This window comes from Malus sylvestris, chromosome 3, assembly GCF_916048215.2.
Source record: "Malus sylvestris chromosome 3, drMalSylv7.2, whole genome shotgun sequence".
Taxonomy (NCBI): Eukaryota; Viridiplantae; Streptophyta; class Magnoliopsida; order Rosales; family Rosaceae; genus Malus; species Malus sylvestris.
Window position 1 is genome coordinate 4,281,615 of NC_062262.1, and position 21,916 is coordinate 4,303,530.

At 37.8% G+C, this 21,916-nt stretch overlaps 2 protein-coding genes, 1 long non-coding RNA gene, 2 other non-coding genes and 2 pseudogenes across 6 annotated transcripts; all 7 read left to right on the forward strand.

Annotated features, from left to right (window-relative positions):
- The first annotated feature begins 40 nt into the window (after positions 1-40).
- Positions 41-145, forward strand: LOC126617524 (small nucleolar RNA R71). Its single transcript, XR_007621399.1, has one exon. It is a non-coding gene; the product is annotated as a small nucleolar RNA R71 (small nucleolar RNA).
- Positions 146-3,342: 3,197 nt separating this feature from the next.
- LOC126616775 (UDP-xylose transporter 3-like) lies at positions 3,343-6,521 on the forward strand. 2 transcript variants are annotated; one of them, XM_050284884.1, is made up of 9 exons: positions 3,343-3,507; positions 3,677-3,725; positions 3,826-4,001; positions 4,434-4,618; positions 4,834-4,901; positions 5,110-5,242; positions 5,423-5,584; positions 5,691-5,963; positions 6,067-6,521. In XM_050284884.1, the coding sequence occupies exons 3-9, from the start codon at positions 3,881-3,883 to the stop codon at positions 6,172-6,174; spliced, it is 1,050 nt and encodes a 349-aa protein (XP_050140841.1). In that variant the 5' UTR covers positions 3,343-3,507; positions 3,677-3,725; positions 3,826-3,880; the 3' UTR covers positions 6,175-6,521. The 2 variants fall into 2 exon arrangements, with proteins under 2 accessions (XP_050140841.1, XP_050140842.1); XM_050284885.1 differs by having other exon boundaries at positions 3,857-4,001.
- A 594-nt stretch (positions 6,522-7,115) lies between these two features.
- LOC126616366 (superoxide dismutase [Mn], mitochondrial-like) lies at positions 7,116-8,896 on the forward strand (annotated as a pseudogene).
- A 663-nt stretch (positions 8,897-9,559) lies between these two features.
- Positions 9,560-11,903, forward strand: LOC126616410 (40S ribosomal protein S26-3-like). Its single transcript, XM_050284461.1, has 5 exons — positions 9,560-9,725; positions 9,828-9,920; positions 10,097-10,181; positions 10,359-10,489; positions 11,425-11,903. Exons 1-5 carry the CDS (start codon positions 9,723-9,725, stop codon positions 11,509-11,511), a joined length of 399 nt encoding a protein of 132 aa, XP_050140418.1. The 5' UTR covers positions 9,560-9,722; the 3' UTR covers positions 11,512-11,903.
- Positions 11,904-12,535: 632 nt separating this feature from the next.
- Positions 12,536-13,492, forward strand: LOC126616411 (uncharacterized). Its single transcript, XR_007621152.1, has 2 exons — positions 12,536-12,906; positions 13,276-13,492. It is a non-coding gene; the product is annotated as an uncharacterized LOC126616411 (long non-coding RNA).
- A 1,581-nt stretch (positions 13,493-15,073) lies between these two features.
- On the forward strand, positions 15,074-19,329 carry LOC126616527 (uncharacterized; annotated as a pseudogene).
- Positions 19,330-19,893: 564 nt separating this feature from the next.
- TRNAG-GCC (transfer RNA glycine (anticodon GCC)) lies at positions 19,894-19,964 on the forward strand. The gene has a single exon. It is a non-coding gene; the product is annotated as a tRNA-Gly (tRNA).
- The last annotated feature ends 1,952 nt before the right edge of the window (positions 19,965-21,916 follow it).

Here is a 21,916-nt window from a genome sequence, read left to right on the forward strand (position 1 = left end):
ACCCTCTGAAAAATATGTGCATTTGATCAGTAGTGTTAATACCTGAATGTGGACATTTTCTAATCAACTCTTTAAACCGCTCCCACGCCTCGTGAAACTCTTCATTTGGTTTTTGGGCAAACGATAAAATCTGAGTTCTCATGTCAAGAGTCTTAGAAGCCGGATAATACTTGTTTAGAAATTTTTCGCTGAGTTTGGCCCAAGTTGTAATGCTTCCAGATGGGAGTGTGAGGAGCCATCTTCGTGCCTGATCTTTTAGAGTGTATGGAAACAACCGCAGCTTAATAGATTCGGCTGAAAATCCCCTCACCAAAATGTTTTTGCATCCCATTAGAAATTCTGCAATGTGCATGTTAGGATCATCAGATGATAACCCGTGAAATGTAGGTAGAATATTCAACATGTGCTGTTTTATTTCAAATGCTGTCCCTTCCTCCATTGCCGGATATGTAATGCAACTGGGTATATTTGTTGTATGGGCTGTCAGTGAATCACCCAGGGGCAGACCTGCCTCTGGAATTACAAACGCCATTTTTTCTTTGTTGTGCAGATCAAAGACTGATTTCAGAAACGTCTCCTGCAGAGGACGAACCCGCTGCAAATTTTGCTCTCTGCGTTTCCTCCTTAAATGCTGCTCAAATTCTGGATCAAGTGGAATCAATTTCTGCACTGTTGAACGGGTGCTGACCATGCACAGATTTCTGAAATCTGTACTGTTGTACTGTTGTAATCTGTAAAAATAAAATGAAAACGAAAATTAAATATATTTTTTTATATGTATAAACAGCAATAACTAATTGAAAATCTGATTCGTAGGGATTATTTTAAATAATCCCCGGCAACGGCGCCATTTTCTTGATAGGGATTTTTACTACTTATGTGAAAGCGATAAAAACCTCATATTTTACTTGCAAGAATCACAAGGTTATTGTAGTATAAACGGATCTCGCAAGGTCATTCTCCACAGGGATTATTCAATAATTCGAAACAAACCAGATTCCAATTAATTATTGTAGAGTAGAAATTTAGATGATTGATTTTATAATATATTTAAAATAAAAACGAATTTAATGAATTAAAATAAACAATCTGCAATATCCTAGAGAGAAAAAAAACAGTTTTGAGAAAATCAAATTAAGAAAGCACTAGGGTTCCACCATCACCTAGCAATCCTATGAATTTTTACCCATTACTTATGATCTATACATGCTACTTTGAAGGTTAGATTTTCCTAATTCATATTCTACTTGGAACCTCCAACATAGAACGTATATCTAACATGCAACCCGTCCGGACGTTCGGATCAAATCTGAACATGAAAGACTCATTATGCTTTATGAAAATCTTTTGAAAAACCATGCAATCCTTAAGACGTGATATTCATCCTAAGAGAAATTACAATTATTAATCACAAGAAGCCAGCGTCAATTTCAGGGAACCTTTCGACCAAAATTGCATCAAATTACTTTTCTAAAAATCCTAATGGTGATCAGGCATTAAAACAATTAGATAGTTTTTATCCCGGTGATTAACAATTCAAAGTACGCATGCAATCAATCATAAGAAATTAAATAAAAATCACATATTCATGCTAAGGCTCAAGGCTTCGCCCTAGCAAAAGAAATTAGTTCCGCACATTCATAATTGAAATCATAGAAATATCTATTAAGAAAATGATTGAAAACACCTTCAAGTAGAAAATCTTCAAAACCCTAGCACTTCTCTCTGTCTCCAATATTGCATAAAATAAAGCGTAGTCAAAACTGTAGACGGCTAAGCAATATATTTGCCAAGCCTCCACACAAACCCTAGCAAACTAAAATTTATAAAAACCCTAAATAAAAATAGTAAAATTCGTCTAAAATCTGAACAGCCACGTTTTGACCCATAAGCTGCTCTAAAACTGGCCCAATATAGCTGGATTTAATGTTTGGAATATTCTGAACACTTTTCCAGAAGGCCACGAACCCATCCGAGGTCATCTTGGGCTCCAAAAACGTCATTTAAGCCCAAAAACGTCATTTTCCAGCACTGCGCACTGCTTCTTTATTTCATCGCCAGAAAATAACCGCTTGGTGGAAAAATCCCAAATTTTGATACGATCAAGCTAAGTGACTCACGAACGTCCTCCAACTGGAATTACTCCAAAATTCGTCCATTTGGTCCTGTTTTGCTCCAGAGGAAGTCGAAAGTCCTATATTGAAAATACAATTTAAAGTATCAAAATTCTTCCAATATATTAACCAAAATATACTAAGATTAGGGTAAAATATATAATATAAAATCTACTCATCATGAGGCTAAGTCAACCCCCTCTCATTTAGTGTAAAGTATATCGTTTGTTCAAAAAAGCAAAAAAAAAAAAAAAAATTGTAATGTCCATTTCTCTTTGGTACAAAATACAAGTGTTTGACGTTTCTAATTGGACTTACCTTACATATTTATACATCATTAAAGCATAATTAGTTGATAAAATGTATCTACTACAGATCTAGATCTAAAATTAGGTTAATGCATGCTGACCTAAGTTTGAATTAGATCTAAAATTAGGTCAATTCAAACTGACCTAAGTTGAATAATCCCTTATTGTCAACAAACATTGTTACACGCACAAAAGAATTTCTTTGTATACATATATAAATACAACATTATTTTTATTTAAAGGACATGGTTGTCCACAATTTAAAGTATATGCATATTAATTAAAATATATTAATGTGAGGTGTGTTGTTTTCTTATTTTCTTGGCATATGGTAACACTCGTCTCTTATTTTGTAGCTCGATCGTTTTTCTGAAGTTTAATTTTGTAGGTCGCCTATAATTTTGAGTTTAATCTTTCTATAAGCAACGTAAAAGTTTTTATTCGCTCCATATCTTACTATTATAATTTATAAATATGTTAACATATATATACACACATATAACATTGTCGGTGGTCGTTAGAAATGGAAGGTCCTTTACTTCCCTACCATCCACCGTACGTGCCAAATGAGCGAATAACACAGAATTTGGTAAGAATTCGGTCCATATCCACGTTAATTTCGAATCTCATCAACCCAAAATCCAAAGACCCACAGAATCGAGACAATTCGCATCCAAATATAAAAAAAAAGGAAGTTTCAATGATACATTTTGGGTATTATTTATTTTTAACAAAAATGATATTTTTTACTCTAAAAAATCATTCATGGTACTATTTATTTATAATATTTTTTTATTATTTTAATTAAAAATTAATATTTTAAAATCATTTTTATTAATTTTTTTTGTATAAAAACGACAGATGCGGAGTAATACGAGTCTTTAAAAAAAAAAAAAGAGTCTAAAAAAATCCGAAAATAAAAGAAAATAAAATTCATATCATTGTTTATTAAAAGAAGAACACATGCTGGCGATGCCCGCCATCAATGCCACGCTCGATTCTTGCAATCCCAGTGATTAGTGTTTGAGTGATTTGATTTGGTCGTCGTTCGTCGATTCCAGCTTTCGCGTCTTCGTTTCCGTACGGTAACTCTCTCCCTCTCTCTCTCTCTCTCTCTCTCTCTCTCTCTCGTTTTCCCTGTTGGTTTGGTGTTTCTTAGGAAGAAGCAGATCTATGGCTTCGTAATCGAAAATTGGAGCCAGTAAATGTGGCTTTTGGTAATTTTACGTGTTTGCCATTGTTGTTGTGTTGCAGTTTTGAGCTGCTCTGCGCCTGAAAAAAATCTGATATTTCGGATGATGAGGTGGGAATTTTGAATGTGGGCATTTATGGAATGTTTGTTTTGTGAGTTTTGCTGGAAATTGATTGAAACTGGTTGAATTTTTCTGTGTGGGATTTGCTAGATCCGTATAAAGGTTGGGGCTTTGAATTCAGGGAAAGAGTGCAAGACGGTAGAAAATGGGAGAGAACCAGAAGTTCCGGCTGGGGACCATTGGGGCTCTGAGTTTGTCGGTGGTGTCGTCGGTATCGATCGTGATTTGCAACAAGGCCCTTATTAGCACACTTGGTTTCACTTTTGGTGAGTAATGCACATGTTTGATATGAAATTTGGCATATGTATGTATTGGTTTTCTGCTTTGTTTCGGTGGTTGGAATTCTTTAATTTGGTTGCTTAGATACATATACTGTTGGCAAAGAATTTGCTCTAGTTAATTTGGCCGGTGCGTCTTCAAAGCTTGAATGTGGTTACTTTGACGGGAACCGACGGGATGGTTGGTCATGATTCATGAATGTACAAAATATGTTGATGTTTTGAGAATTCTCGTGTGTATTCTCTAAGGTGATTCATTTAAAAAGCCATAATGTGTTACAAAGATTGCTCAGCTCACTTGCCTTTGTTTCTTGTAATTATATAGTTTCTTTTACTTAACATCATGCTAATGATCATGATATTGTACTAACGCCTTGTCAATGTCATTTAATGTACTAAATCACAATATGGGTTATGCAGCCACAACTTTGACAAGCTGGCATCTTCTGGTCACATTTTGTTCGCTTCATGTAGCGTTATGGATGAATTTTTTTGAACACAAACCTTTTGATGCTCGTTCTGTAATGGGATTTGGAATTCTTAATGGAATCTCTATAGGCCTTCTGAATCTTAGCTTGGGTTTCAATTCCGTTGGTTTTTACCAGGTAAATTTTTTGTTAGTTCCTGCCTCCCTCTACTTGAGATATCATCCATTTTTAGTGTTGTACTATGATCCCATTCATGCTTTGATTGTTTACTTCTTTAGCTATGTTAGTACGTTTTCATTCAAAATCTATCAAGTTACCGTTTCAGCATTTTAAAATTTTCATGTAAATTATTGATTTCTGTAGATTTTTTTCCCCTTAATTTTCTATTTCAGATGACAAAACTGGCGATCATCCCCTGTACTGTTTTTCTGGAAACCCTTTTCTTTAAGAAGAAATTCAGGTCAGTATTTATCATAGATCAATCTGTAGTGGATGAATTTGTTGTAGTTCATTCTAGTTTGAACTAAACCCTGCATGGTTTCTACCTAGGATGTTATATTTGCTTCACTATTTACCTGTGTGGTTAAATTTAGTTTCGATGTACCATTTCATTGAATTTTCAACTGATACAACTGCATACTGGATCTGACATGCTTACCTTATAATAGTCGAAGTGTGCAGTTTTCACTCTCCATCCTTCTTTTGGGAGTTGGGGTTGCAACAGTGACGGATCTTCAGCTCAATGCTCTGGGTTCCTTTTTGTCCCTGCTGGCAGTTCTAACAACTTGTGTTGCTCAGATTGTATCCTAACTTGAACTGAGTTCTATTTCATTAGATGCATTGTCACGTGTTTAACGTTTAAACGAAGTGCTTTTGATAAGAAAAGCAAGCAAATCAAAGAGAAAAGATCTGCATTCTTTACTGATTACTTTATGGCATCAAGAAAGGATGCATTGTTTTAGACCTTAACAGCTATTTCAGATGACCAATACGATCCAGAAGAAGTTCAAAGTTTCATCAACCCAACTTCTGTACCAGTCTTGCCCCTATCAGGCAATAACGTTATTTGTCATCGGTCCATTTCTAGATGGATTTTTGACTAATCAAAATGTTTTTGCTTTTGCGTATACCCCTCAAGTGCTGGTGAGTATTCAATATTTCCCAAGCGCTGCCTTTCCCAACCCCTTTCCGACATTTCTCTGTGTGATATCCTTTATTTTTTGTAACCGTGATGTTGTCTATTTTGCAGTTCTTCATTGTTATGTCCTGCCTGATATCTGTCTCTGTGAACTTCAGTACATTTTTGGTTATTGGAAGGACGTCTGCAGTAACCTATCAGGTCCTTGGACATCTGAAAACGTGCCTTGTTTTGGCATTTGGCTACATTCTACTTCGCGATCCATTTAGCTGGCGCAACATTTTGGGGATATTGATTGCTATAGGCGGAATGGTGCTCTATTCTTATTATTGCACTCTCGAGAGCCAGCGGAAGGCTAATGAAGTATCCCAACAGTTACCCCAGGTGCTTACCATTTTTTTCATATCTCATTCACATGTTTCTTTGAGTAATTCCCACTCTGTGCCGAATAATTTGCTGATACTTCTTATCCGCCACATGGTTGCAGACGAGAGAAAGTGAAGGTGATCCTTTATTAGGTGTGGAAAATGGAAGTGGGATGCTAGGGGACGATCTGAAAATTCCTGTATGGAAGAACAAGGACCTGCAAGCTTAAAAGCCTTTGCGATCTCTGAGTTCATCTGTGGTAGATCAAATTTAGTGGGGGCAAAAACTGTTCAGGCAATGAAGATGTTGCCGGCGAGGGGTTTCAATCTGGGGAGTTGTATGGGTTTATGATTTCCAGTGTAGTAGTAAGCTTCAGAGTAAAAGAAATGTCTCTTTTTTCTTATTTTATATAGCAGTTTTGGTAATTAATTTTGTCGAAATCGGGTTTGGCAAATCGGATTTATACGGAAAATTCTCTGTTGTACCCACCAAATACTAAAAAGTATTCATAAGTGCTATTTTAGTGAAGACAGTGAAAACATCTTATTTGCAAAGCAAGAGTAAGATTACGTAAAATAGACATTCTCTCTCGATCCTCACAAAGCGAGGAGCTTTGTTGGTTTGGGCTCATCCTTTTTAGTGAAGACAATGAAAATGCTAAACCGCTATTTGGTCTGTAGATGTCAGATGCTTATGTTATTAAATTGTGAATTTAATTCGGACATGTAGTTGGAGATCAAACTTGACGTGGCACTATGCAATTGCTACATGTGAGGCATTGTTTATTTCCCTAGAACATATTGTCAGCACAAGACGTTTAATTTTCTTCATAGAAGTACTTGACAAAAATAAAAATCCTGATAGGATTACCTGACTAGAACAGTTCTCACACTAGCTAGCTGAGATCATGCAAGACCAAAACCCAAGGGATCCCACATTTAGTGCGGGAGCTTATCCTACGGCTGACGTGATCGGCTACCCAAGTCGAGTTTTTTTGGGACTAAAATTACTAAAACCGAAATAACATGCGCCAAAGTTGAAAATAAGTGAAACTATGGGGACCAAAAATGTAATTAGGCGTTTTATTGTTCGTTATAAAAAGCAGGCGTGCCACGATATCCAGCTTACGTGTACCACAAGTTTCTCCGGTTTGACATTTGCCGAATGAGAACCGACAGGAGGAGTGCGAGAGTGAGAAATAGCGGTGAGAACTCTGAGCAGGAAATCCCTAACGGGGCTAACTCTGAGCAACAATGGCGGAAGGTTAGGGTTAGGGCTTGTCCCGGTCCGCGGATTGAAGACCTTAACGCTGCCGGACCTGCCCTACGACTATGGGGCACTAAAGCCCCACATTAGCGGAGAGATCATGCAGCTCCATCACCAGAAGCACCACAAGACCTACGTCACCAACTTCAACAACGCCCTCGAGAACCTCCATCAGGCCATGAACAAAGGGCAGCCATCCACCGTCGTCGAGTTACAGAGCGCCATCAAATTCAACGGCGGTGGTTCGCTTTTAATGTGCTACATTGTACTTGATTTTGATTTTAGGCTTAAGGCATGAGTTTGGTTCTTGTAGTTTTGGCGAAGTTCCACTATTGTCCACGTAGTTTCTAATGTCGTGATTTTGCATGTCTACTGTGTAGTTTAATATATAATTGTTGCAATTCGAGCACATGCAAAGTCTCTTAATTCCTCGATGTGGTTTACACTCTCAGCATAACTATATGGATTAAGGTGGAACTTCGCTAAAAATGCATTGACTGAAATCGTGATTTGGCCTTTAATTTATTAGTTTATTAATTAATAATGTATATTTGAATGTGGAAGGTCATATAAACTTATTTTCTGGAAGAATCTTACCCCTGTTCAAGTAAGTTCTAACTTTATTTTAAATCGTGGTTTGGAATTAGTTTGTTGGCTTTTTCTTTTCTATCTAGAAATTGGTTAATAAAATGTAGTGTGCAGGAAGGAGGTGGGGAGCCTCCAACGGGGTTCGTTAGCATCCGAAATTGACGATGGCTTTGGTTCTTTAGGTTCGCTGATTCAGAAAATGAATGCAGAAGGTGCCGCTTTGCAAGGTTCCGGTTGGGTGGTAGGCGTGTTTTGCCTACTTCTTAGCTTTACTATTTGTTCCATTCAATTCTTTAGGATGGATTTCGCTAAAACGAATAGACTCAAGTATTGAGAGTTAACGCTTCTTTTTTTTCTTTTTTCTTTTTTTTTCAATTTTGATAGTGGCTTGCTCTTGACAAAGATCAGAAGAAGCTTCTATCGAAACCACATTCAATCAGGTACGGTGTTCGAGTCTTTGCTATTGACAATTTGGATTTATGGATTTGGAGATGTTACGGGCTGCCTTTCAGTTTTAGATCTATTTGCATTTTGCGTACTCCTCGGTTCCTTTCGGTAATTCAGAGGGTACTTTTACGGCATGATTGGGTTGAGGGTGTATAATACACACATTTGCTTCTCTTATTGGTAAACTTGTATTCCATTTTTCTGGCTGCGCTGTGTATTATGTTGCCTGACGTAAACTTAATGCAGGATCCGCTTGTGACCAAAGGAGCAAGTTATGTACCTCTGCTGGGGATAGATGTGCGGGAGCATGCTTACTACTTGCAGGTAAATTTGTTGCATTTGGTTTTTTTTATGCATCCCCGATAGTTTTACGTGGCCGTTTCATGACTACTTGACATGAACAAAAGTGCTTGATTTCATAACATTTTTTGGAGTTCTGCTTTGTTCCACTATGTGCCGAGCTATCTTACTTGATTCGATCATTACGGGATATACCTTAGCAACTTGAAGTCCTGAATTATTGACGTTTGTGCGGTACAAAAACGCGAGGCCAGACTGTCTGAAGAACGTGTGGAACGTTAGTAACTGGAAATAAGCAAGTGAAGTGTATAAGAAAGTGTGTCCTTGAGCGCTAAAGCCATTTTCCTGGTAAGCTTGGTTTTATTGCTCATTTTCAAATAGAGATGATTTTCCCACACATTTTTCTTTTCCCTACACACCATCATTTATTTATGATCATTGAATTGAATAAATCAAAAGTTAGTCGATATAAATAAACAGGAGTGTGCATAACAAGAAAAGAACTGAATCCAAATCTGCAAGCAAAAAAGTCTCTCTTATGAATATGGCAAAAGAAATCTTATGAAAAGAACCACTAAGGTAGACAAATTGAAGTTTGCAAGGATTGAACCATTCACAAATAGCACTATTATGAAACCAATATATTCAAATGACGATACTACCAATGTACCAAAACGACAATAGGTTAATAAGATTGATATCCACATAACATACATAACATCGAAATGATATAAATATTGATATAATGAAATTGTTTGTTATAGTAATGTACAATTAAATTGTAACAAATGTCTTTGATTTGTATCAAGAATTTATTTTTCGATTTTGAACTCTACTAATAATTTTTCTTGTTCTTGAAATCCTCCTTAAAATATATTGTGACCTATTCACATAACTTAGTACTTGTAAACAAAATTCCTTATGGATTGAGTAAATGTAGTTTTGATTGATTGTTTTTTTAGGAGAATGAAAAAAATGAGGGAGAGACAACGAACAGATTTTAGCGGGCCCGCCCCGAATGGATCATAAGACCCGCAAAACCCTAGTAAAAAAAACGCATACATATATATCCTCCTACCTTAAGAGGCCGCCGAAGCGTTTGGCAGCGGCAGAAGAAGCAGCTCAGATCCAGACGGCGGCTTAGGGTTTCACTTCCCTGTAGGCAAATCAGCAACCATGGCAATTCTTCTCTACCTCATATCTCCATCCCCGAATTACACGATTAACGCCTAATATTTTACCTAATTCAGTTTGGAAATCTCAATCTCTCTCTGTTTGCAGACTTTCAAGAGAAGAAACGGCGGCCGGAACAAGCACGGCCGCGGCCACGTGAAGTTCATCCGCTGCTCCAACTGCGGAAAATGCTGCCCCAAGGTGTGCTTTTACCTAATTATCCTTTTTTCGTATTTTTATTAAAGTTTACATCTTTAGAGTGAAAGATTTAAAATTCTATGTGGGTTCTGGGTTTTGAATTAGTTTTTGGATTTTTTTAAGTGGGTTCTGGTTTTGAATTAGTTTTAGGATTAATTTATTGGGTTTGTGTTAAAAAGGACAAAGCTATCAAGAGGTTTCTGGTGAGGAACATTGTTGAGCAGGCTGCAGTTAGGGATGTTCAGGAGGCTTGTGTTTACGATGGTAATTTTTCTTTCCCTTTCTGTTTAATACAGTAAAAATATTCTTCGTTTTGTTTTCGGTGTTATTTTTGTTTTTGGTTTTGATGATTGTGCTGATAATGTTTTTTGCTGTTAGTTTTATATTTGTTTTGATGATTGTACTGATAATGTTTTACTGGGAATGCTGTTTGATTTGAAGGTTACACCCTTCCTAAGCTGTATGCTAAGATGCAATACTGCGTTTCTTGCGCCATCCACTCCCACGTTGTGAGGGTTCGGTCTCGCGAGAATAGGAGGAACCGTGAGCCCCCTCAGCGTTTCAGGCGCCGGGTATGCTCTAAACTTCATCGCTATGTATCTCAATCTCTTATTTTGTTTTAGTTTATGCCTCTGTGCAATTTGGTTTACGGTTCAGTGTGAGATATACTTTCATTTAAATTGTGTGTGTTGTGTTTGTTCAATACTTGTGTTTTTGGGGATTTCGTGTCTGAAATTAATACATTATACATTCTACATTCTACATTATACCTACGTGGATTAGTGTCCATTTTGTACAAACTTAACAAGTTCAAGAGCGAAGGAGGTAATGCCATCTTGAATTTTCTTAAAAGAGGTTCAAAAGCACCCAACTGCAAGAATGTTATCTCTTTTGCCTTTAGGACATGCATATTTGGTACCTAAGCTTTTGACTTGATATTTGGTTAAATGATCCTCGTACTTCCATTATTAGTGACATTGAGGAGCTTGAAAACGCATGCTAAACAATTTTGGGTTTAACTTCAAATTTATATCTGCTATCATAGTATTATTTCATTAACATATTTACTGGCAGGGAGTTTCTCCAGCTAAGGTATAAATGCTTCTGATTTTTCGTATCCAGCTGTTGCTTTCTTCCTTAATTTAAGGTTTTTTATTTGCTAATATTAGGATAAATTTTGAAGGGCGGTACTTATAAATGCACGTTGCTTCCTATCTGTCTAGTTTGGCTACATCCCGTCTTCCGAATGTTAGCCTTTTGCTTTTTTAGCTAGATAGTTCCTACTCGGAAGCGACATTTTGTAATTGGTTATGTGAGACTGTAGTATGGAACTTTTTCCCCAACAATGTTGTTATGTGGCCTAGGGAATGCTGGGGATGCTGGAGTGTTAGAAAGTTAACTGTATTATGTCTTCATCACATTTGGCTGTAATTTTTTATTTTGTACATTTGCTTTCATCATTCATTTTCTTTTACTAAACCTTTCAATTTCGATTTATGCATTTCAGGAGGATACACCTAGGCCTGGTGCGCCTGGTGCTCCTGGTCAGGGTCCACGCCCTGTTGGAGCTGGAGCGCCAGCTCCTCGTCCATGAAAAGGCATATCGCATCACCTGCTTGATTGCTTTGAGGATGTGCATTGAGTCTTTTAATTTTGGCTGCTACCTTGCTTTATTTTCATTTTATCTTTGAATGTTTCTTTGACGCCGTTGTTACTTATGTGTACTATCGTAGCACTTTAGTCTTATATGTCATACTATCATGTTGTGGGAAGTTATTTTCAAAAGGTAGCAGGAGATTCAAAACCAGAGATTTTTCATTTTTGTGTGTTAATTTTCATCCAGTGTTGGGTTTCACTAGATTTTTATTTTCGAAGATTTTGGCACTCTAGATTTTAGGCTAAATTGTAGCCATGGTCCTTGAACGATGTTATGAGTTTAGTTTTGGTCCGTGAACTCTAATAATAGTTGCTCTCATCCTCGCATTATGTCTCCGTGTTGCACTAGTGGTACTTTTCGTTATCTCTGATCGGTAAAGTAGGATCCAAACGTTGCCTTGGTGCAATGTGTCTGTCGTCTCCGACGATTAGCTTTGACTTTTAGCTTTGACGTGCTGGGATTAGGTTGCATTCTTCTTCCTCATCATAAAACGTTGCCTAATTGAACTCTGTTTTAGTTGGTTTTGGCACCACCCGGGTCAGAGAGTCGGAGGTGCTCTAGCTGTTACGAAGATCTGATCCATTCAATCCTTTTGTTACCTATGGAAATCGCTTTTGTGTTTAAACATACTTTTTAGCAGAGTTTTTGGTAGGTAGTGTTGAAATCAGTTGTTTTTCTTGCTTTCTCCTTATTGTTAGTTTGTTGCTAAGCATTCAACCCAAATTTGTCGAGTCGTGCCACCACGTAGTGATGTAGTTTATACTAGGACACCACTCGATGAACACGTCACGTGGTAATGTTGTGTTGTGATCAAATACTTAAACGGATTTAGGGTAAAATGCTAACAAAAGGTTCATCTTCAAGGTTCACATTTTACAAACACCGTCACGTGGTAATGTTGTGTTGTGATCAGATACTTAACGGATTTAGGGTAAAATATTAACAAAAGGTTCATCGTAAAGGTTCATATTTTATGAACACCATCGCGTGGTAATGTTGTGTTGTGATCAGATACTTAACGGATTTAGGGTAAAATGTTAACAAAAGGTTCATCGCCAAGGTTCATATTTCACGAACACCGCCACGTGGTAACGTGGTGTTAACGGTCAAATACTTTATTGATGTAGGTTAAAACAATAACAAAAGGTTAGGCGTGTTATGATTGAGTAGTCCAGTAGGGGTTGAATTTCTGGAAAGCATTGGTTTTCCATCACTAAAGGTGGACTAGTCCGCAGAGAAAGAGATGGATGGTTTGGCGGGTGTAGGAATTGGCTGGACGGCGGGTCGAAGAGAGTAGACAACTGGACGTGTTGTTGTTGCGTCTCTAATCGGGTGAGATAGAAGCGTCAAATGTCAAAAGTCATGATAACCATGACATTCTGAATATTCCAAAGAAACCATGTGCACTGCCTTCCAAATCCACACACTACACAATCATGCCATTTTGCGCTAGCGGGATGCATTATCATAAAAAATTTAATGTTCAACCACGTCATCTTCGTAAGACATCTTTCAACCTTACTAGTTGTAAGAGTTGTCTTAGTCAGCAATCTTATCGAAATCTTTCTTTGCTCATAAATCCAGCTTGGTGCCATACTTTCTTTGGCAGACTGTTTATTTTATGTAACAAAACATTTTCCAACTTTATTTTGTTTTAAATGGGAATTACTAGTAACGAATCACGGTTATTCACTTTCCCAGGATTCAGATGAGGCTAGCTGGGAATTTCACCTTACACGTGGTCATGATTAAGTTGATTCACAACTTACAAAGTATCGAACATGTTACCTCCCGTTTTTTAAACACATTTTCCAGTTGGGATATTGTTATTATTGTGTAATAAATAAGGCACAGAGCAAGACCATAAGTAAGAGGAACAATTTTTAGGTTTTAATTGATAGTGCAATGTATGATTTCATATTTAGGCTCAATGCACTCTATTCCCAACAATTAAGACATGAACCTAATAATATATCCTTAATTTCGTAACAAAAAACTGTGAATGTTTTTATATTTATTAATTATGACATTATTTAATAAAGCATTAAATTTGACCGTTCTTGCTTTTATGCATGCAGCTGATACATATTGGTCATACATACATCAGTAACAACAATCGTTCACCTATATGAAAAAGTAAATCGAATTCAAGCACAAAAATAACATGTACAACTAAGCAAAGAGCAGGTCGTATCTGCATCGGTAATTGATTCATTTACGTACATGAAAAAATAAATCGAATTTAGACACACAAATAACTTGTACCATTAAGCAAAGAATCGGTCGTATCTACATTAGTGATCGACAATTGTTCATATGCATAAAAAAATAAATCAAATTCAGAGAACAAAAAAACATATTCCTAAGGATCTTCCAGCGGAAAAAAAAGAAAAAAAAAACGAAATTAGGAAATAAATATTTCATACACTTACGGTAGGAAACATGGATAAGGATCCCCAATGTTTGAAAAAAGCAGGCGGCACGAAACAACGTTGTTTGTCTGCATCAGCGCGGTGTTGTGGTGTCTGCCTGGCGTAAGCATTGCCGCGGCGTATTGTGCTTCCTCTTTGACACGCTGATGCGACGTCGTTCCAGTCGTGGCCTTGCGCTTGCATGGCGTCGCGTCGCTTTCCGGCGGGGACAAGGATTGTCTGCCTCCCACTTCCACTTTCGGTGCCCTCCCGATCACTGTTAAGTCACATCAATATTTTATATTTCTTTTTTTATAGAGATAATAAGACAAAAATAAATAATAATATAAAATATTAACGTGATTTAAAGTGACCACACAAACAAGAGGGCACAAAGAGCACCAGAAGTAGGAGGGCAGAAATCCTTGTCCTTCCGGCAGACCTGTGTTGTTGGGTACTTGTGTGGCCCACAACCACTGAAAACTCCCAAAAAAAACAATTTAACTTTAATTTTTACTATTAGTCCTCGTACTTTAGTTTTAGTTATACTTTTTATCTGCCCCTATAGTTATTCTTACATTTTCATCCTTATAATTTTGTTATGGACAGTTACGTTACTCGGAGTCTTCAAACATGAATGTAGCTAAAGCTAGGCCTAAGGGGGACACCCCCTCTACAACGAAGTTCATTTTCAATCATTTCAAGCACGTGCGAAATTTTTTTCAATCCACCCTAAAAAATTCGGGAGTTTTAACGAATCACTTACGGTACTGTTCACTTTTAACGAAAAACCACATTTTTACATTTTCTTAATACTATTCACTACATCTTTATTTGTCATTTTTCATTAAAATTAAAGTTTTTTTGAACTTTTCGTTAGTTTTTCTAAAAAATTTTAGCTTCATCCTATCCCATAAGTAAATGGAAACAAAACGAAACTCTAGGGATACAAATGTTAAGTACAGAAAACACATGAATGAAATTGAAAACATTACAAGGACCATTAATGCAATTTAACTTAATAATAAAATAACAAAAAATAAAAATTTAAGAAAGAAACAAAAGGAGAGAGAGAGAGAGAGAGAGAGAGAGAGAAGAGGATTTTTGCCGCTTTTGCGTTTGGGTTTTAGGGAGGGGGGGGGGTTTAAAAGGTTTTTCCTCGCACCACCAAAAGAAATGAAACTGTTCGTTCCTCTCCAATTCTCCGACCACCACTCTGCTAATCCCTCCATCAACGGCGCCGTTTCAGCGTTTCCTTCCTCTTCTCTCCATTATTTTCTTCTCCTCCCCCAATTTGGCCTCCATTGATCAATTTCATGGCCCGCCTCCACTGTTCGGCGCGGCCGAACGACGGCGTTTTCCGCGAGGATCGACCCTGCCCTTCGCCGTCATTGCCGACCTCCAACCCCGATCCCTCCTCCATAGCCCTTGAGTCTTGGGCCGGAGCCGAGCAGGCAATCCAGGAGATAGTCTCAAAGATTCAGCCTACTCTGGCGGCCCACCAGACGAGGACGGAGGTCATTCAATATGTGCAGAACCTCATCACATGTAACGTCGGGTGTCAGGTAATTACAATTCTGCCGAATTACGTTTCTTTCGATTTCAGTTTTCCATCTGGGTTAGTGTTGGTTTTGTGTAATTCTTGCGCAATTTGGTGGTAATGGCGATATGGTTTAGCTGGTAATGTCCAAATTTGTCTAGACTTGCAGTGCCACTGCCCACCTGTAAGCAAATGTTACTTGTGATGTGATTGATCTTAGCTTTTCAACGTAATGACTTGCAATAAATGGAATGGAATTTTTGTTTGGAGCTGAAAAAATCGATACTTTACGCGTTAATTGAGTTTTGTTTGGATCCTAATTACTTTTAGAGGTGTATTTTCGTGTTTGATTTCTGTTTGGCAATGAAATGTTGGGACTTGGTGAAATTTGTGAAGCAATATTGTTTTCGAGTTCATTTTTTATTTTTTGAGAAATCGGTGATGTTACTAATGATGTTTCTGAGTTTCTTCATTTCATTGACTTGCTAATAAGTTACGTCTGCAATTTTTGTATTGTTTATCTCACAGGTTTTTCCTTATGGGTCAGTTCCATTGAAAACGTATCTGCCCGATGGAGATATTGATATGACGGCATTTGGCAGTGCAAATATTGATAAAGTCTTTGCAACTGATGTCTATGCAATTATGAAGGGCGAGGAGAACAACGAAGCTTCACCGTTTCATGTGAAGGATGTACATTACATTGATGCCGAGGTTCTTCTCACCATGACACCTTATTTTTTTCTGGGAACCTTTAGTCTCTTCAGTTGAAAACTATTCCATATAGTATTAGAGTTGAAGTCTTTGATGTAGGTATTATCTGGTATTTTCTTTTGTTTGCATCAACATACAATACTTTTTTGTTCCATACGTTGTCTAGAACTGATTATGTTGGTTCAGAGTTCTATTGTGGTATATTACCCCCTTTTATATATACAACACAGCTGTTTTTATAGCTTTTCTATTCGCTAGATTGAAGTCGTTGGACTTTACCTTATTAATAGGGAAAGGTTTCTGATATTCATGCTTGGATATTATGGAACTCAACATTTGCATGGATTTGTTGATTGCTTTTACTTTCCTGTGTTTTAACATCAATGCATCAGGCTCATTGATGACGCTCCTAGGTTGATGAAGATATCATAATTTTCTTCATTAATCATTTTCAATTTCAATTTACGAGGATACATCGTCTAAAATTTGGAGGTTTTCGTTGCAGGTTAAGCTTGTGAAGTGCATTATACAAAATATAGTTGTAGATATATCCTCCAATCAGTTAGGAGGATTTAGTACCCTGCACTTTCTTGAACAGGTATGATCACTTCAAATTTTGATTAGCTACGGTTGGTATTGCATAACTGAGTCAGATTGCTCGGATGCAATTTTAATTTATCTACTATACCACTGGCATGAAAGTTCACTCAGGTTTCATCTTTGGGTCATATTTCTCATGTCGCTTTGTGTGCAGGTTGATAATTATATTGGCAAAAATCATCTCTTCAAGCGGAGTATTATTCTGATAAAAGCCTGGTGCTACTATGAGAGTCGTATTCTTGGGGCCCATCATGGGTTGATTTCAACATATGCTTTGGAAATATTAATCCTATATGTTTTCCATTTTTTCCATTCGTCACTGGATGGCCCTCTGGCAGTGAGTCTCCCAAGTCAATTTTGAATCCTTATTTCAAATACATAAATAAGTTTAAGAACTTAATTACTTTTCATTTCTATAGGTCCTTTATAAATTTTTGGATTACTTAAGCAAATTTGACTGGGAGAACTATTGCATAAGTTTAAACGGACCAGTATGCAAATCATCCTTGCCTGATATAGTGGGTAAGAGATATTATTGTGTGCTTTTGATGTTGGATGGCTTATTTGTGTTTTCTTGCTCTCTCTCTCTCTCTCTCTCTCTGACTCACTCACTTAAACTGCAGCTAAGGCACCTGAAAATGGGAGAGATGATCTACTGCTGAGTGAAGAATTTATTAGAAATTGTGTGGAAATGTTCTCTGTTCCAGCAAAGGGGTATGAGACAAACTTGCGAGCTTTTTCCCTGAAGCATCTTAATATAATAGATCCACTAAAGCAGGACAACAACCTTGGGCGAAGTGTCAGCAGAAGTATGCATTCTCTCTCTCTCTCGCTCTCATGCTGTTGTGGAGTTTTATCATAGTATGATTGATGGGTTTTCCACAGGTAACTTCTATCGAATATGCAGTGCCTTTAAATATGGAGCTCACAAGCTTGGTTGGATTCTTTCATTACCGGGGGAATGCATAGCAGATGAGCTGCCCAAGTTTTTCGCAAATACTTTGGATAGACATGGAAGCAATGGTCAGATTAATGTGCACAATAATGCCTTGTCTGGAAGTTCTGAATCTTTGAACATTTTGTTGGAGCTTGGTGGAGATTTCGACAGTCATGGAATGAACCTGCAATATGGTCCCTTTTTCCCGGGATCTGCTGCATTACCTCCTTTATTTCCCAGTCTTCCCTTGTCACCTCAGCTATGGAAAAAGAACCCATGGGGAGGTACGTCTGAAGCCCTTCAGTTCCATCAGAATACTAATTCTCAAACTAACATACATGGTGTTGACTGGGGAGCACATGCGTACCATGCAAATGATCCCACTTTCTCCGTTGCTGCTTTCAGAGGAGAGAAAAGGAAACCCCGAGGGACCGGAACGTACATCCCAAATCCGGTAGTGACAATTTTGTTTTCTATATAATCATTTTTTCAGACTGCATTCCTGTAATTTTATATTCATGAGCTTTATATTTTTGGGTTTATTTTTCTATGAAGTCATTCTCAGCAGAGGACTAGTCCTGGTTTTCATAATCTCATGGTCATCTTATTACAGTCTTTTCAGAATTACCGTTCCTTAAAGGATAGGTTGCCTGGAAGGGGAAGGAAACAGGCACCAGGAATTTGTTTTCCATTTCAGAGACACGCCTTTGGTTATGGCTTCACTGTAGCTCCTCAAGAGTCAGTCTCACCTAGAGAATGAAGCCGAGAGCTCTCAGAAGCGGAGTACCCAGTTTTTAAGTCATGGAAACTCCAACATTAGATTACCATTAACCTCACATTCCTTTTTGGGAATCTTTTCATGACAACAGTTTCTCCAACTTGCAAGCGAAACTCAACTCTAGATCCTCATCCCTTCAGTTAAGGAGGAGGCACCCATGCCAGAATTGAATCATCAAGCAAAGTTGTTTGGAGCCAATGAGGAGAGGTAGTTGGATTTGGTAATTTGAAGTAGTCCTGCACAATAGCTTTTCTTCAAAAGCTAAAGCTCTCTTGTTGATGTCCACCACTCACCCCTCGAGTGCCGTTGAAGGAAGGATTATGCATTGGAGAATGAAGACGCTTATGACGGTAGGTGCTAATACACTAGACTGAGCTTCCGGCAAGACTTGTTCCTCTCAGCCTCGATATCCTTGGGGACCTCTGTTGTTGGTAGTTTCGATGTAGAATACATATGTTGTACATGCTGATTCCTTTTCTTTTTCGTTTCATATCTATGCGCACATTTGTGCGCTTTCATTGGGTTGGGCGGATGATGTATATACGGGGCAAAGTTTGCCCCTCGGCTTGTCATTCCCTCCCAAAGTTTCTAGTTCTAAACACACTACTGAGAAACCTTTGTCAGGTATTTCGGCTAGAACTGGTTAGCATACACATGATGAGATATATAAATGTAACCAGGAAAATTTTGGTTATGTTTAGGTTTTTTTTCGGTCAGAATGTTACTATGAATTGATGAAAGTTTATTTTGGTCAAGTTCATTTGTTTTAAGTGAAGTCGTGACAGTTGCAGGTCTGAGTTTAATCAAGTTTCCTAGAAAAATGTGTTTTATCTTCTCAGTAATCGAGTTTGAACACTCTCCGAAATTTAGGTTTTATATTAACTTAGAATATTTGTACTAAAAAAATGAATCAGCTACAAGGGTTACCATCTAGGAACCCTGTGATTGACACAAGATGAATAAAATTGTAGCATGTAAGGGCTCGTTTGGTGCCTCGATTCAATTGGATAATAAGGTTGAGGTGAATGATTTTTCATTTCTGAGGAGGATTTGAAATGGTTAGACATGAAGGAGACTCTTCAAATCCTACCGATTGTTTGATTGTTTGCTCCTAAAATCCTACGTTTTTGTGAGAATTTATTAAGTAATTCTTCTACCCTCATGTTGGACAAAGTCATTCATTTCTTCCTTCAGCACGTCTTGAGATATCCAATCCAATCTAATCCCACCAAATCAGCCCTAAAATGATAAATCCACCAACTATATCCCTTGAGGGGTACCTGATCCAGTTTGTAGCTGAGGGATAAGTATGAACATGCAAACCGAATCCATCATCAGGGCACCAGTGGTCTAGTGGTAGAATAGTACCCTGCCACGGTACAGACCCGGGTTCGATTCCCGGCTGGTGCATACCTTTTTTCCTTTTTTTTTTCTTTTTCAGAAAAGAGATTTACCTGTGACCTTTATTTTATTTTATTATTATTTTTTTCAAAAAAGAACCTATTGAAAAGGATAGTTTTGTCCACTCCAGAATCCATATTTCCAACCACACGGTCTCCCGCCAACCTGACGACGTGGCAATCGACTTTTGGGAAGAAACCAATTAAGTAGGAAGAAGAGGGAATAGGATCATTTCTTGAGATTTGGATGATCAATCAATCATTTCTGTTTATAGTATATTATGCGGTTAAAATTTATTTAAAATTTAAAATTTAAAATTAAATATAAATAGTATCTAACGAAAATTGGTTGCACAATGTATGATGAACGGATACAATTAAGTTGTTTTGTCCCTCACATTATTTATTCTTAATTTAATTATTAATTATTATAAAAAGACTATATGTTTAAACTTGAACCGTATATTATTATTATTATATTCTTTATCAAATTGGCTGAATTCATTTGATCTGTCCATTTCATGCTTCCTCCTTCCTTCAACATCACAATATGCCTTTCAACGGCCTCTGCGGATATCATCCACCACTAACAAAATGTGGGCGGCTTAACACCCCACATTTACAAATTACAATTCAATAAGATAAACAATCACATTTCTGAATTGTGTGCGTACGCGCAGATTAATTAACTCACGAGGAGGTCATAGTACGAGAGAGGTAGATGAACTCTATCAAGAATTTGTTCGTATTGATCTCGTATTAGTTATCACGTATGATAAATAATGAATTTCTTTGTCAAGTTTATTTACCTATTGTAAACATGATCGTTATGCAGGTTGGTATATGTATGTGTGTGTGTGTGTATTCCTGTGTAAGTGTAAAACTCGTACGAAAATCTATGCAGGCGACATTGACACCCAAGTCTTCCTACAGTATTAGAGCCACAGTTTGTCGTAGCAAATTACTCAATCAACAGATAAACACCAAGGAAAGGATTATCTCTGGATCTCTTCCTTCTAATCCACCAAATCAGGGGATCTGTGTTGCTCAAAATTTGATCCAACGGCTACAAACAAGGACCCACTTTAAAAATTATAATAACTTCAACCGTTTGATCAAATTTAAACTGCACGGATCCTCTGGTTTGGTGGATTAGGAGGAAGGAATCCAGAGATGATCACTTTCCAAACACCAATGGCAGGCATAAAACTTGTCTTATTGTACCTGTTCATCTTCATCCTAATTTTTGTTGGGGATGTGCTATCCACACACTTCTTTTTACTTCTCACACACCCCTTGTTAATTTCTGTCCATTAATCTTCTCATTTCATCCAATTTGATGATAAAAAATTAGAAGGATGTGTAAGAATTAAAAATGAGTGTGTGGATATCACATCCCTTTTTGTTGTTGTTTACACATGTAAGAATTTAAGCCAAATTAATCAACGGGCACAATTGTCTAGTCATACTTTAACTATAATTACCTGCACTAGTGTGCATATCTCACATCCCTGCCCGGAACGGACCACTTCCCGAGTCCGCTCCACCACTGTAGCACGATATTGTCCGCTTTGGACATCGACCATGCCCTCACGATTTTGTTTCTGGGAACTCATACGAGAATTTCCCAGTAGGTCACCCATCATAGGAGTGCTCTCGTGCGCTACTCGCTTAACTTCGGAGTTCCTATGGAACCCGAAGCCAGTGAACTCCCAAAAGACCTCCTGCTAGGTAGGGATGATAATATACATTTAAGGATCACTCCCCTGGATGATGTGAGATGTTACAATCCACCCCCCTTAGGGGCCCGACGTCCTTGTCGGCACACTTCCGCCCAGGGATGGGCTCTGATACCATTTCTCACATCCCGGCCCAGAACGGACCACTTCTCGAGCCCGCTCCACCACCGTAGCACGATATTGTTCGTTTTGGGCCCCGACCATGCCCTCACGGTTTTGTTTC

Excerpts from the sequence above, each read along its gene's own strand:
- LOC126616775 (XM_050284884.1), top strand. The coding sequence starts at position 3,881 with ATGGGAGAGAACCAGAAGTTCCGGCTGGGGACCATTGGGGCTCTGAGT. Across the intron at positions 4,619-4,833 it reads ATTCCGTTGGTTTTTACCAG|ATGACAAAACTGGCGATCAT; the intron begins GTAAATTTTTTG and ends TTTCTATTTCAG. Across the intron at positions 5,964-6,066 it reads TATCCCAACAGTTACCCCAG|ACGAGAGAAAGTGAAGGTGA; the intron begins GTGCTTACCATT and ends ACATGGTTGCAG.
- LOC126616410 (XM_050284461.1), top strand. Across the intron at positions 9,921-10,096 it reads GCGGAAAATGCTGCCCCAAG|GACAAAGCTATCAAGAGGTT; the intron begins GTGTGCTTTTAC and ends TGTGTTAAAAAG. Across the intron at positions 10,182-10,358 it reads GGAGGCTTGTGTTTACGATG|GTTACACCCTTCCTAAGCTG; the intron begins GTAATTTTTCTT and ends TTTGATTTGAAG.